This window comes from Leuciscus leuciscus, assembly GCF_965113295.1.
Source record: "Leuciscus leuciscus genome assembly, chromosome: 2".
NCBI classification, from domain to species: domain Eukaryota; kingdom Metazoa; phylum Chordata; class Actinopteri; order Cypriniformes; family Leuciscidae; genus Leuciscus; species Leuciscus leuciscus.
In genome coordinates, this window is record NC_138726.1 from 7,381,609 (window position 1) to 7,396,524 (window position 14,916).

The 14,916-nt window shown below is 35.8% G+C and overlaps 1 protein-coding gene across 1 annotated transcript; it reads left to right on the forward strand.

Moving 5' to 3' along the window:
- Positions 1-5,634: 5,634 nt before the first annotated feature.
- On the forward strand, positions 5,635-10,691 carry lyve1a (lymphatic vessel endothelial hyaluronic receptor 1a). Its single transcript, XM_082162073.1, has 6 exons — positions 5,635-5,793; positions 5,999-6,161; positions 6,251-6,390; positions 8,890-9,141; positions 9,767-9,845; positions 10,250-10,691. Exons 1-6 carry the CDS (start codon positions 5,700-5,702, stop codon positions 10,413-10,415), a joined length of 894 nt encoding a protein of 297 aa, XP_082018199.1. The 5' UTR covers positions 5,635-5,699; the 3' UTR covers positions 10,416-10,691.
- Positions 10,692-14,916: the final 4,225 nt, after the last annotated feature.

The following is a 14,916-nucleotide window of genomic DNA, read 5'->3' on the forward strand; positions in this document are numbered from 1 at the left end:
TAGATTTGCGCCTGGCGCAAGAGTCATTTATCCCGCCGGGAAAATAGCAACAGCGCCGAGACCCGCCCACAAAGTTACTTGCGCTTTGCGCTTTGACACTTGCGTTTCAGATCGTTAAAATAGGGCCCTTTATCTATTTTTCCTTACAGCCACTTTCTATTTTGTGATGCTCAACAATCTTTTGATGCACATCAGAACTATATTCTTTGGTTTTACTCATTGTGATGGATGATTAAGGGAATTTGGCCTTTGTGTTTCCTCATATTTAAACTCCTGTGAAACAAGAAGTCATAGCTAGACAATGTCATGCTCCTAGTCACCCTGGTGTGCTAAAACAATTTCATATTAATGGGAATATACTTAAGAGATATTTTACTTGTAATTTTTTTATTATTATTATTATATACATACATACATATTTAATGAGTCAAGTACAACAAATGGAACCGAGATGTACTATGTATATTTAAATAATATAATTTTATTATAAATATATAATAATATATAAAATAATAATAATAATACATTTTCTCAGTAATGAAAATGACATTTTACAGTGCAACAATATTGTGTTATTTTCTTTGTCCAAAACATTGAAAATTCTTTAAAATATATATTTTTTCTGTTTATACGGGCAAAATATTCTTGTCAGGTTCTTTCCAGAGAAATTATTTGCACATTTTTTCCAAGCCACTTCCTGGCAGTGAGATGATGATGTTGTATGATTGTTAGTGTGTGTGTGTTGGAGAGATGTTTTGCCGGAAGTGGGATAGAGCTGTGTCTGCGTTATATCACAGGAAGTTAGATCAGCCCTTTAATAAGCAAGCACAAGGGAACAAGAGGAAATTGTCCATTTGAGATGCCAAAGCCGAAACAAACAACTCAAGAGGTCACAGAGATCTAAGCACATCATCTATCTGAGCCGTCTTCATAAACAACAGAGAATCAATTCAGAGCTGCTACACTCTTCTTCAAATTGATAAATGTCACACATATTAAGAGTCACTGAAAATTAAATTTTGCAATATCACTGAACACGTCTCTATTAGGTGACACCAATAAAAATAAAAACAGATTAAAAAAATTCATATAGCTAAATGAACTGTCAGATGAATAGTCAAATGAACAGTAAAATCTCTTTACAGTTTTTTTCGATTGCTAAACGACGGTGGGCACAACTGGAGTCACATGTGCAAAACTCTAACTACAGTCTGCACAGCAGCAGTTCATGTGGACCAAACTCTAGTTCATTTTTCATTGCTTGAACACAGTTTTCAAAACTCTACACACTTATCCCATGACTTTAACCACAACCTGCACAACACTGTGGATTTACAGCACTTTGTTCAAATGCTAACACACTGCTGTCAAAACTGTGAACCACACATTCAAAACAGAATAGATTTCAGCCTTGTGCCTTTCAAACACTGCTGACTGCAAAAAAGGATTGTTTTAGACTTGTTAGTGAACACACACACACACACACACACACACATATATATATATATAGAGAGAGAGAGAGAGAGAGAGAGAGCTCAGAAAGACTAATTTTGGAAATGGAACAAGGAAGACGGGTTCGTGGAGGGAGAAGGGTGGCAGTGAGAGGGCGGATGCGTGCTGGATGTGAGGACACGAGTCCAGAGGACAGCCAGGGATGGATAAGGCACTCCAGAAGGTTCTTCCCCAGGTGCATGGCAAGAGAGAACATTAGATGTGATGTTGATGAAAACCTGTGGCCTGATGCTAGAGAGAGGCAGGATTAGCCCCTCAATTATTTGTTCGAATTACAGTATGTACTTTTAGTTTCTACCTTTTTTTTCTCATTACTGTAATTCCGTAAATGACTCCAGACTATTGAAGCAAACTGCTCATTTTCATTTACCTTAAAGAATTGTTATGTTCTAAAAATTTAAATAAATCATGTGAAAGAATGTCACTCTTTTCTTTCAAGAAAATATTACTTTGTATGAAGTCACTGAAATTGTTCAAACTGTAAAGATGAAAAGTTTGTATTTTCTGTATTGGTGTTTGATGCGAGTGTGTTTCCTCTCAGTGTGTTCTGAGGGACAGTGTGTGTTATCTCAGTGAGGGTTGTGTGTAGTGTGTTTCCTCTCAGTGTGTTCTGAGTGACAGTGTGTGTGTTATCTCAGTGAGGGTTGTGTATAGTGTTTGGCTGCACTGAGCCTGTTTTGAGCCGTGTGTTAAAGGGATAGTTCACTTTGAAATTAATTTTTGGTATGTTTTAGCTTACCTCAAAGGCATCCAAGATGTAGGTGTCTTTTTTTTCGGAGTAGTTTCAATTTTGATATTTTTAGGTCAAACCGTTCTTGTCTGTCAGTCATATAATGCAGGTCTATGGTCACTGTCTCAAAACAGCATGCACAAAGTCCAAATTAAACAATTGCCCATCGTCCAAATTAAACAATTCCCCATCGTAAGTACACATTGATGGCTTAAGACACGAAACGAGCGGTTTGTGTGAGAAAACGAACAGTATTTATATAGTTTTTGTCCTCTTGTAAACACACACACCCAAATGATCAGAGGACGCGGGTGCTTCGGTCTGCGCAAGCGCCGGAAAGCGACGGAAAAGGTCAGAGGGCGCGGGCGCTTCGATCTGCGCAAGCGCCGGAAATTATCTCTCGTGAATCCACACTGTCTATTACTATTATTATTATTATTAGGCTAGTAGTAGTAGTAGTATCATTGACTGCACCCTTATGAGTAGTACACATAGTTTCACATTGGTTTGACTAGCAGCTGCTTAGTATAGGCTACACATATCTTCTCTTCTTATAACATATCTTATAACTCTCTCATGTAAAACCATTCTTACCAACTATATGGTGCAGAAATACATTTTATTGCTCATTTCATGTAATGCCAGCTTTACAAATACAAAGGACACATACAAAGACGTTGTTCACATACCTCCGTTGGATGAGAAAACACCATAGGCACAGCTGATGATGTCAGTACTATGCGATCCTCTCCTTGGTTTATAAAATCATCAGGGGAAAAATGATCGCTGCAGACCCTCCTCAACTTTAGTACGTTTATGGGTGTGTTGATATCCAGCCGAAGAGCGATCAACCATAACTTCAAGAGGGAAGGATTATAAATTGGGAATTCGTGAAAACTCACCACTCCCGGATGAGTTTGCGCGAGCATACGAAATTGTTTTCTTTTACGTCGGTTTAAACATCCTGGATAAGCGCAAATTAGAACCATTTCGATTAGCCGTTTTACCTACAATCTCTGTTCTGTGTAAACAATGAGTGACGTACATGCGCGAGAGATTATTTCCGGCGCTTGCGCAGATCAAAGCGCCCGCGCCCTCTGACCTTTTCCGTCGCTTTCCGGCGCTTGCGCAGACCGAAGCACCCGCGTCCTCTGATCATTTGGGTGTGTGTGTTTACAAGAGGACAAAAACTATATAAATACTGTTCGTTTTCTCACACAAACCGCTCGTTTCGTGTCTTAAGCCATCAATGTGTACTTACGACGGGGAATTGTTTAATTTGGACGATGGGGAATTGTTTAATTTGGACTTTGTGCATGCTGTTTTGAGACAGTGACCATAGACCTGCATTATATGACTGACAGACAAGAACGGTTTGACCTAAAAATATCAAAATTGAAACTACTGCGGAAAAAAAGACACCTACATCTTGGATGCCTTTGAGGTAAGCTAAAACATACCAAAAATTAATTTCAAAGTGAACTATCCCTTTAAGAGTTGTGTTGCTCTGAAAGAGTTTTGCAGGTGATGTGAACTGTTTAGCACAGGTGACTGTTGGTAGTGCAGACTGTAGTTAGAGTTTTGCACATGTAGCTCCAGTTGTGCTCACTGTCGTTTAGCAATCGAAAAAAACTGTAATCTCATGTTTTCTTCATAGGTTGCTAAATGGAGACTTTTGCTTGTCTCCTTCTTAAATTATTCTATCAAGAAAAAGACCCAAGTAATTTCACATAGATCGCTTGTGTTTTAGAAGAAATGTCTCACACTTTGCCATGATATGGCAAAAAATCTGAGATTTCAAAATGCCTATTTCTGCCACATAAAAAAAAAACTTTGATAAATCATATAATCATTTAATTATAATGAGATGTCATATTATGAGATAAAAGTCTGAAAAGTTTTTTACTTTTTTGTCATGATTCAGACTTTGTCATAATTACATTTTTTAACTCATAATTTTTAACTTTTTATGTCAGAATTCTGACTTATTATTTTAATTTTAATTAAAACATAATTACGTATTTTTATCTCATAATTTAAATTTGTTTATCTCATAATTATGGCTTTTTGATCTCATAGTTTTGTTTGTTTGTCATAATGATTTACCAAAGCATAATGTTTTTCTTGTGTGGAGATAGGCTTCATTGGTGATCATAATTATGACTTTTATGGCAATTATGATTTACCAATGCATGATTTTTTTTTTCTTATGGTTTTTCATGTCATAATTATGACTTTTACTTATTAGTATCTCAGAATTTAAACCTTTTGTAATAGTTGACTTTTATCTCATAATGTTTTACTTTTTGTCACAATTATGAATTAGTATCTCATAATTTTGACTTTTAATGTCCTAATTTAAAATTTGTATCTCTAATTATGACTTTTTTATCTCATAGTTTTTCTCATTAATCTCATTATAATTTACCAAAGCATGATTTTTTTTCTTGTGTAGAGATTATGAGAAATTATGAGATAAACTGATCATTAGTGATCAGTTTATCTCATAATTGTGACTTTTGCAGAATCATTATGATTTATCAAAGTATGATTTCTTATGATTTTTTAACGTCATAATTATGACTTACTTGTATCTCATAAGTTTGACTTTTTGTCATAATTATTACTTTTACTTAGTATATCTTCATTTCAGCTTTTTGTAATAATTATGACTTTTTATCTCATAATTGTTTACTTTTATGTCATTATTATGACTTAGTATCTCATAATTTTGACCTTTAATGTCATCATTTTGATTTAATAGTTTCAACTGTTTGTCATTATTGAAAATTGGCTTCCATAGTGATCAGTTGTCTCAGGGAATTTAGGAAAAACATCCGAGACAAAGTTGGGTTACACTTTATTTTAAGGTGTCAGTGTTACAGTAAAATTATACATTTTAATGCTGGGTAATATTAATTAACAATATGCACTTATATGGGATTATGAATAGGTTGTGGTTCAGGGTTACCGGTAGTTTCATGTAATTGAGCAAGTACAAGTAACATATGTAACAAGGACACTGTAAAATAAAATTGATATGAAATGACTGGACCATTTTCCTCTGGCTTATGGATTTCCTGCCATTGGTTACGGATTTCTACCGTTCTTGCTATGACACAAAGGATGTAAACGTTTGACTGTGTGGTGCAGTGCGTCAGCAGGTCTTCAATCATCACTGGGTGTTTTCATGGTGAAAACATTCTCGCCTTGGCCTGAAGCAGACTCCTGAAGAGCCCAGTCCCTCATAGATGCCAGCGCACCTCCTGTTTCCTCTTCCCACTGCGCTGGCTTGGTCATGACACTTTGTACGGGTCATTTATGTAATAACCGCCCCTCTACGCACAGGCCGCTCCCCTGGGGAGTTTAGCCTCCCTATAACCTCTCCGCTTGGCACTCAGGACACATCAGAGATCACACTTTGCTCAGAAACTCACAGTGAACAGACTTCACCACCATGGCAAGAGTCTGGATGATGATGATGATGAAGACGACACTTTTCAATAGTTTATTCATGTCTAGTCTAACTTTTGACATCAATTTGGTAAAAGGTAAGGGCATTTATTTATCTTAATCATCTTTGGATGTTTACTACTTTTAATGAGATGTCTATATTGAATGCCTAGATTATATGGAATGACTTTATAAATGACTTTTATAAATAATATTACAATTTCACTATTTTGACTCACCTTTAACAGTTTGTAATACAGAATTAACTGCATTATATTTCTTTTTTGTTCCTCTAATGGGCAGTGAACCCTAAACAAGCCATCTCCGGTGTAACAGAAATTTCCATTGGAAAGGAATACGCCTTAAATGCATCGGCAGCCAGAGATCTTTGTGAGCATCTCGGTTTGACTATTGCAAGCAAAGCACAGGTGACAGAGGCACAGAAACATGGTCTGGAGTCATGCAGGTAAAAACAATATACAATGCTGAATGGACCATTATAATAAACACATTAAATTGTCAATTTAATTAACATTTTTTCTTTTTAAATCTCAGGTTCGGGTGGATAGACGAGCAAATAGCTGTTGTTCCCCGAGTTCAGGTTAAAGCGAACTGTGGCAGTGGCAAGACTGGGATTGTCGTGTGGCGTGCAAATCCAGATAAAGAATTTGATGTGTTTTGCTTCAATTCAACAGGTAAAATATTTGGCTTGACTTTGAATAATTGTTCGATACTGTGGTTAGGTTACGGATCCATGATTGGCAATCACGTATACACACATATTTTTTTTCTTAAAGGTATACTTTGTAACCTTTTTTTGTTCAAAATTAACAACATTTAAATAACGAGTCAATACATCATCAATCCTACCTCCAAAACGTGTTTTGTCTTACCCTGATTCACTATGGTAAGCCTATTATAAGTCTTTATATTTTCGACGTAACGCGATGGTTTCGCAGGAAATTGCATACATACGTCACTCGCCCGTGCGTGTCTCGTCATTTCTGTAATTAGAGAAAAGGTTAGTTGTCACAATGAGTGAGAAAGTTTGACATGGAGCAGCTAAATCTCAACCTCCGGGGAATCACCCGTTTAAAAAAACAAACAAACAGAGGAGCGTCTGCTGGCAAAAAGAGAACGCGACAGCTCGTAATAAAACAAGAATCAACATTGGCTCGGCTTTTCCAACGCTATCTCACGACCAAGTCGTACGAATTATTTTTAATAGTGAGTAAAATGTGGCTAATTCGTACAAATTCGATCAGGTTGGCTTTTTGGAGACAGCGAGAACTGAGGGTTTTGAAACGTTGTAAAAGCGATGCGGAGATGGCGTGTTTATTACTCAATGGGTTAGTAAGGCATTATATTGAACAATAAATTGTCATATGCAGCTCTCTAACAAAGTTGATTGTAAAGCATTATGTATTGTGAAGGTAAATTTGATTATGGCTGTTGAGGCGCTGTGCTGAAATATATTTTCAAGGAAGCACTGGTCCGTGTATGTTAATGGGTAAAGCTACTGTAACGTCTTCAGCTCGTCAGCTTGAGATCTTTTCCATCTAAACTGGTTATATCTCTTAAGCCTATAGTGAATGTTTTATGAGCAGCAGGAGAACCATATTCATCCGCAGTCACGCAGAGCCGAAGCGCACAGTTGTTTTTTAACCGCTAGAGGGACAAAAGTTACATAGTGTACCTTTAATGAATTTGTCATATTCTAAATATGCATCGTGTGATAGTAATTTGCATAAAATACGGCATAATCATCTCCATGCAAGGGCTGATCTTTGGCATTCACTTTTCAGTAAAGCACAGTGTGCCATTTTCAAATTAAACCAATTAAAACTATATTAACAGTTTTATATGGATGAGCTTTTCATGAGCTGTGCCTGTTTTATTTTATTTATTATTGCTCAGAAATAATACATATTTTTGTGTAGTCACTAGTTAGACACTAATTCTATTTTTTAAAACATAGGCTTTTTAAAATTTCTAGCTTCTAAGGCAACTGAGTATGTGATTTATGCAATATTGGTGCAATATTTTAGAGCAAATTTAGAATTTTATTTGAATTTGAATGCAAAATAAATGACGAATCATTAAGGTTCATACACAGATTTTATGCACAAAGATGTGCATACATGTGGTTAGTGAATGAGTCCCATTGATTGTAAATTAATAATAAAAAAGCCAATACGTTTTATGTACTCCTTTTCAAGTTCGTTCATTTCACAGAAATATGAAAATGCTAATTCATACTTTTGTAGTATTGTCATTTAATATGGGGTGGTGGTGGCGCAATGGATAAGACACATGCCTTTGGTGTGAGAGACCCGGGTTCGAATCCACTGTGAGACACCAATGTGTCCCTGAGCAAGACACTTAACCCCTAGTTGCTCCAGAGGCGTGCGACCTCTGACATATATAGCAATTGTAAGTCGCTTCGGATAAAAGCGTCAGCTAAATGAATAAATGTAAATGTAAATTTAATTATTCCATTGCTAACTATGTGTTTTAAAAAATGTCGGTAACACTTTATTTTGCAGTGTCCTTGTTACATATGTTACATGTACTTACCATAGTTATAACAGTAAATTATGCATAATTACATGTAACTAATCCTCAACCAAATCCTAATCCTACCCTAACCCTATAGTAAGTACATGTAGTTGCTTAATATTACTCAGTACTTAAATATATAATTACACTGTAAATAAAGTGTAACCAAAATTTCAAGTTTCTAAGGCCACTGACTATTGAGTACATGTGTTTTCAGTTCATGCTAAGAGTTTTAGAGCAAATTTAGAATCAATTTTGATGTAAACGTGATGATGAATCATTAATGTTTATACACAGATTTTACGTAGAAACGTGCACACGTGTGGTTAGTGAATGAGACCTATTGATTGCAAATAAATACCTGGGTCCAAATTTCTGATGCATATTTTTTTGTATGTACTCCTTTCAAAGTTTGTGTGTCATTTGGCATCAAATCAACACAAATTGTTAGTGTGCCAAGTAAATAGGAAATTCTGGATGTGACATCATCACAGATTGGTTTCCTATGAGGGCCAGGGATGTGGTAAAACGGAAGGCAGTGAGTGGGATGAATTGGTAAATGCTTGATCGAGGTGAATGTAACCACTGAGCCATGTCTGTTATGTAACAAGCCTTTTGGTTGTGTTTGGTTGCAGATTTCGAGATACAAAACCAGGCTGCCGCAACCAGAACAACAAGAAAGCCAATCACAACACATTCATCAGTTTTTCCCACTGCTCAATCTGGAGTTCATCTGAGGAAAACCCCATTTTCTAAACAACCTTCCCCATCGTCTCCACTCAGGTCCGTTTCTTCCTCGGTTCCTTCTTCACTCTCTCACGGTTCCTCCGTTAACCACATGGATGATGAAGGGGAACATCTGCCCATGAGCGGCACCACAATGGATGGTAAACTGCTGCTTTCAATACGACAGAAGTTAATGTTCAGTTAATGTCGGCATGAAATCAAAATCGATCCTATTTATTTCACTAGAGCACATTACTACTAGTCTTGTGGAAAACAATTTATCCATGCAAATTAATGCACAAAAATAAATAAATAAATAGCGTGCTGAATGGAACACCTGCTTTTCAAGATCCAATCAATTCCCAAAGGAAAAAACAAGCCACGCCCTCTATTTTTCTCATTCAATATTCCGTTTCACTCAGAAAATACAGTCGGTCGCAACTTCTGGTTCACATAGACTTTCATGCATGAAATGGAAGTTGCAAAAGTCTATTGTTACAATTGTCCTTATTGTGATGTATAATCGAGTGAAATGAAGGGCGGGACTAGATTTTGTCCATCAGGAAATGATTGGATTGTTGAGGAGGGGAAATAATTTTGATGAAAGGTCATGAGATTATATATATATATATAAGATGATGTGCACGGATAAATCCTAAATAATAAACACGTAATATTCCATTAAAAAAAGAAAAAGAAAAAAAGAATTTGTCCATTTTGATTTCATGGTGACTTTAAACCCCAAAGCTGTCTTGCATTTACTCTTATCTCTTTTCTGATTTGCAGCTGTTCCAGCGGCCTTACTGATCACGGTCACCTTTGCAGTCATGCTTGCTGTATTTATAGCACTTTACTATTTCAAAACGTAAGTTCTTCAATTATTAACTTTATCCAAATGTTAGGTTCTGAACTTCAGAGCAAATCCACACAATTCCAGAGCTAATTTTTAATTATAGACTTTTTTTCACTCATTGAAAAGTTTAAATCCTGAGAATAAACATGTTTTAATCATATCCACTCACATTAAATGTTCAGTCATATCAGTAGCCAACCCAGACAGCAACAGTGTCGGCGGGCCACATCTGGTACATGTGGATTCCATGAGTACCAGATGTGAGCCGGATCTGAGCCAAAACTATGGTGCTGTCTGGATAATAAAAGCTGTGAATTGCACATTTCTACAATGAAATTGGCAACATAAACAATCCCATTGATGAGATGCTTCATCCATCCAGTCTAAGATGGTTCTGAATTGTTTCTGCACTACAGGAACAAACCGTGCAGGACGCGGGGTGACGGCGAGCAGCAGAAGGAGTACATTGAGACGGAGGTTTGGGAGCACTGTAGTGAGAAAGACCTGCAGAAACCACAGGAGGAGCATGTGGAGGAGAACGAGGAAGAAAACATCAGCAGCGCTTCTACAGACCAACACTGACATTTCTGCCTGTGTATTTATCAGGACATCACGTGATGTCTGAGACTGAAGTGTCTGTGTGTGTCATGATGTTTTGTAATAAAGTACAAAACTGACACTGGACAATGGACATTTAATTCAGATGGATTGTTCTAAAAGTTATTCAAAGTGTTACTTTGCTTGAGATATGTATATACACTACAAAGTTTGAAATAATTATGATTTTTTTTAAATGTCTTTGAAAGAAGTCTATTATTCTCATCAAGGCTTTATTTAATAAAAAATACAGTAAAAACATCAATGTTGTGGAATATTATTCGAAATAACTGTTTTATATTGTAATGTATTTTAAAATGTAATTTATTCCTGTGATGGAAGGATGTGTGTGTGTGTGTGTGCGTGTGTGTGCGTGTGTGTGTGTGTGTGTGTGTGTGTGTGTGTGTGTGTGTGTGTGTGTGTGTGTGTGTGTGTGTGTGTGTGTGTGTGTGTGTGTGTGTGTGTGTGTGTGTGTGTGTGTGTGTGTGTGTGTGTGTGTGTGTGTGTGTGTGTGTGTGTGTGTGTGTGTGTGTTTTCAGTCCAACTGATTTTGCTGATTTTTGATGGCCGAAAATTATCAAATTTGCCGCTTTTCTAAAAAAAAGTTGTGCTAGAATTTTATTACAGTTAAAATCCACCAATAATCATGATGTACTTATGTAATTATTAGGGGTGACCCCGAATAGTCGAAGATTCGATGCTTCGATAGGAGGAGCCTGATTCGACTACCGATCTCACGGTCGAATCTTCGCAGAGGTGTTATGAAATGAGGATCATGCCACTTTGGCTATAATGAGGGCGCTCAATGTCTGATTTCACATAGAACTAGCTTTTATGTCAATACGTTAATATTCAGCCTATTATGATAATGCTGTATATAAAAATGTGCAAAGAAAGAAGCTTTTAATAAATATTTTTTAACGTGCGTGAATAAATCCAAACACCCCGAGACAGATTTAAGTTTCACTTTCAATCCGTGACCGACAGAGGAGCGTCTTCGCGGCAAGGATTTAAATCTTTAACAATGTCTGGGATAAGAAAATCTAAAGTGTGGATGTACACCATCAGAAAGGATATTCTCCAAGGCTGGATTTAGCATCAGGAAAACCATGATCGCACTTCTGCCGGCCAACGTTAACATGTTTCACGCATAGACTGGGTTTCACGTTAGAATGTATTTTATCCGCGCGCACAATTTGAAAAGACTCCAACGGACACAGACAGAGTGAAAGACTGGATTTGTTCTCTCGATCAGGTATACGGTACAAGTGATTTCAAAACTTTTCAGCCGGTTCTAATTTTATTTTTGGATGCTGTGAACATGTTTAGCTAAAAAGACTGCCTCTCCAGTTTAGCATTTATTGTTGTTTCTGCAGTTAAAAAGACAAAGTTGAAAATTCTGGCTACTATCGTTATTTTAATAATTTCTTTATTTTTATTTTATTTATTAATCTGTCAGGGTTATCTAATCTAACTATTTGTGGCTTGTGTTTTGAATATATGTTCCCCTGCACTTTAGGCATTTTGCACACATTTGCTCCTCATCCTGTGACTTGATTCTGATTTATTTCGTTTTGTATTTTTATTTATTAGAAAGGTATATTCTGTTCTAATTTAATTTAGTAAATTAATTGTTTATTTTTTCGGTGCATCGATGTTGTGCTGTAGGCTGGCCTGCTCGCACAGGTAATTTAGCCGATTTAATTTGATTTGCATGTGAAATGTAAATCCTGTCTGCAGTGTGGCCTTTCTGGAGTTATTTATGTTATTTCTTAGTTTTATTGATCAAAAATGTTTTTATACATTTTCTTCTATATCTTTGTGTGATTTTCTGTACATCGCGGCTTTGAAACGTTAAAGCCCCGCCCCCAGCCCCACCCCCATACACATGATTCGACTATTAGTCGACTATAGGCAAGACATGACGATTCTGATTCGACTATGAAAATCCAAAGTCGGGGACAGCCCTAGTAATTATTGTTAGTGACAGTAAGATTACAGCTAATATTGTTGTGCATAACTACTGAATGTGTGGTTCTGGTCCCCCATGCACAGGTCACTGGTGAAATACTCATAATTCTGCTTTGCCAAAGATACAGAATTGTGTTAGACAAAATAGCTTGCACAGTGTCACTGAATTAGCATTGCATGTAATTAGTCAGTGACACTAATTATATACTGTATATCTTTACCATATAAATATTATATCATTGTCTATTGTCCCTCTCCATCACTGAAATAGGCCTGCCCCATATCAGAACTTTTCATTCCTTTTAAACACTTGTATGTAAATCTGACGGTGTTGAAATCCCGGTGCTCCGTATGGTAAGTGCATCCCTGCTCACTTTATAATGGAATTCACTGCAATACAAGGGCAGGACACTTCAACACCTACCTACCTCCTACAGTTATTTCAAGATCTATCCACTTCCTTTGATTTAATTTGTCAGGTTGATATAGTTAGATGAAATTATTATTTTTTCAACATGAAGCCAGTTATTTTGGTTGTAACCACATAAAGAATATTATTTAGGCTATCTGAAAAAAAACGTTTTCTGCAACATTTACTGTTTCCCACGATTGTATTTCCTGTGTACATACATTTATACCTCTTCAATGCATTCAGAGGCCCTGGGTTACTGACCCCCATTGATCCATTGAAGCTGAAATTAAGATATACTAAGTAAAAGTCAGAATTATGACAAAAAGTCAAACTTTTGAGATACAAGTCATAATTATGACGTTAAAAAATCATAGGAAATCATGCTTTGATAAATCATAATGATTCCCACAAAAGTCAAAATTATAAGATAAACTGATCACTAATGATCAGTTTATCTCATAATTTCTCATAATCTCTACACAAGAAAAAAATCATGCTTTGGTAAATTATAATGAGATTAATGAGAAAAACTATGAGATTAAAAAGTCACAATTATGAGATTTTTTATTTTTATTAGGACATTAAATGTCAAAATGATTAGATACTAAGTCATAATTGTGACAAAAAGTAAACAAATTATGAGATAAAAAGTAAATTATTACAAATGGTTTAAATGAAGAGATACTAAGTAAAAGTCATAATTATGACAAAAAGTCGAATGAAGGTATTTTAAACTTGCAAATATATCATGCAAATAGTAGGCTATGCATGTTTGTTTGTTTTCTTGTGTGGAGATTATGAGAAATTATGAGACAAACTGATCATCTGACTTAGTATCTCATAATTTTGACCTTTTATGTCATCATTTTGATGTAATCATTTCAACTGTTTGTCATTATTGAAAATTGGCTTCCATAGTGATCAGTTGTCTCAGGGAATTTAGGAAAAACATCCGAGACAAATTTGGGTTACACTTTATTTTAAGGTGTCAGTGTTACAGTATAATTACACATTTTAATGCTGGGTAATATTAATTAACAACATGCACTTACATGGGATTAGGATTATGAATAGGTTGTGGTGTAAGGTTAGTTTCATGTAATTGTGCATCATTTACTGTTATGACTACAGTAAGTAGGCCTACATGTACAAAACTCAGGCACATTTTACCAATTACAAACCACATTAATTTTAATAACTACTATTCATTTTGTATTTAATCATTTATAAGTGATTATAATTGTTAATGTTAGTTAACACATTAACTACCCTAATTTTAACAAATGGACTGGCAAATCACAAATCACATTGCACTTGAATAAAGGTGTAATCTGCCGGTTGTCCTGCAGGTGACCTCATAACTCTGTCTTCTTATGATGCACTTAGAGATTCACGATTACTCCAGAGCACTCGTAGATCTACAATGATTTTCAAGTGCTACTTAAATTACAATGCTTTTGGGAAACAGACCGTAATATTACTGTAAGATCAGTCGTACGATCGTTTTTACGATGCTTTTGGGAAACGCAGCCCTGGATGATGACATCACTGTTTTCTGTAGCTGCTTAATATTAATAATGAAAATTAACCCTTTTTATAATTGATATAGGCTACTTTATACAGTGATTGAACAGAACTGAATCAACACTGAAGTGAATTCAGCAGAACAATGACACTATTTTATTTTTAGAGCAGATCTACAGCCAAATTGAACTCTGTTTGCATCATTGATCATTTTCCTGTTTATCCCTGTAAAGCTGCTTTGAAACAGTCCTTACTAGCCTATGGTGCTATATATTTAATGGTGACTTGACATTTGCAAAAGGAATTTATTTAGTGTTAAAGAGACTGAAAGAGAGTTTGTGTGTGAAAGAGAATGATGTTTTTCTTTTAATCATATATAGCCTACAGTAAATATAATTGACTTGTTATTTTGTGGTTTAAAAATTGTGTTGTTAAAGGTACATTGCGCAAATCTCTGAGTTTTTGCAGAACTATGCCCCATCTGGCGGCAAGCGAAACTATTTTTAACATGAAAAGTTGCGCAATGCACCTTTAATAATGTTACAGTTTTTCTCGATTGTTTACACACATTTTCTGAAA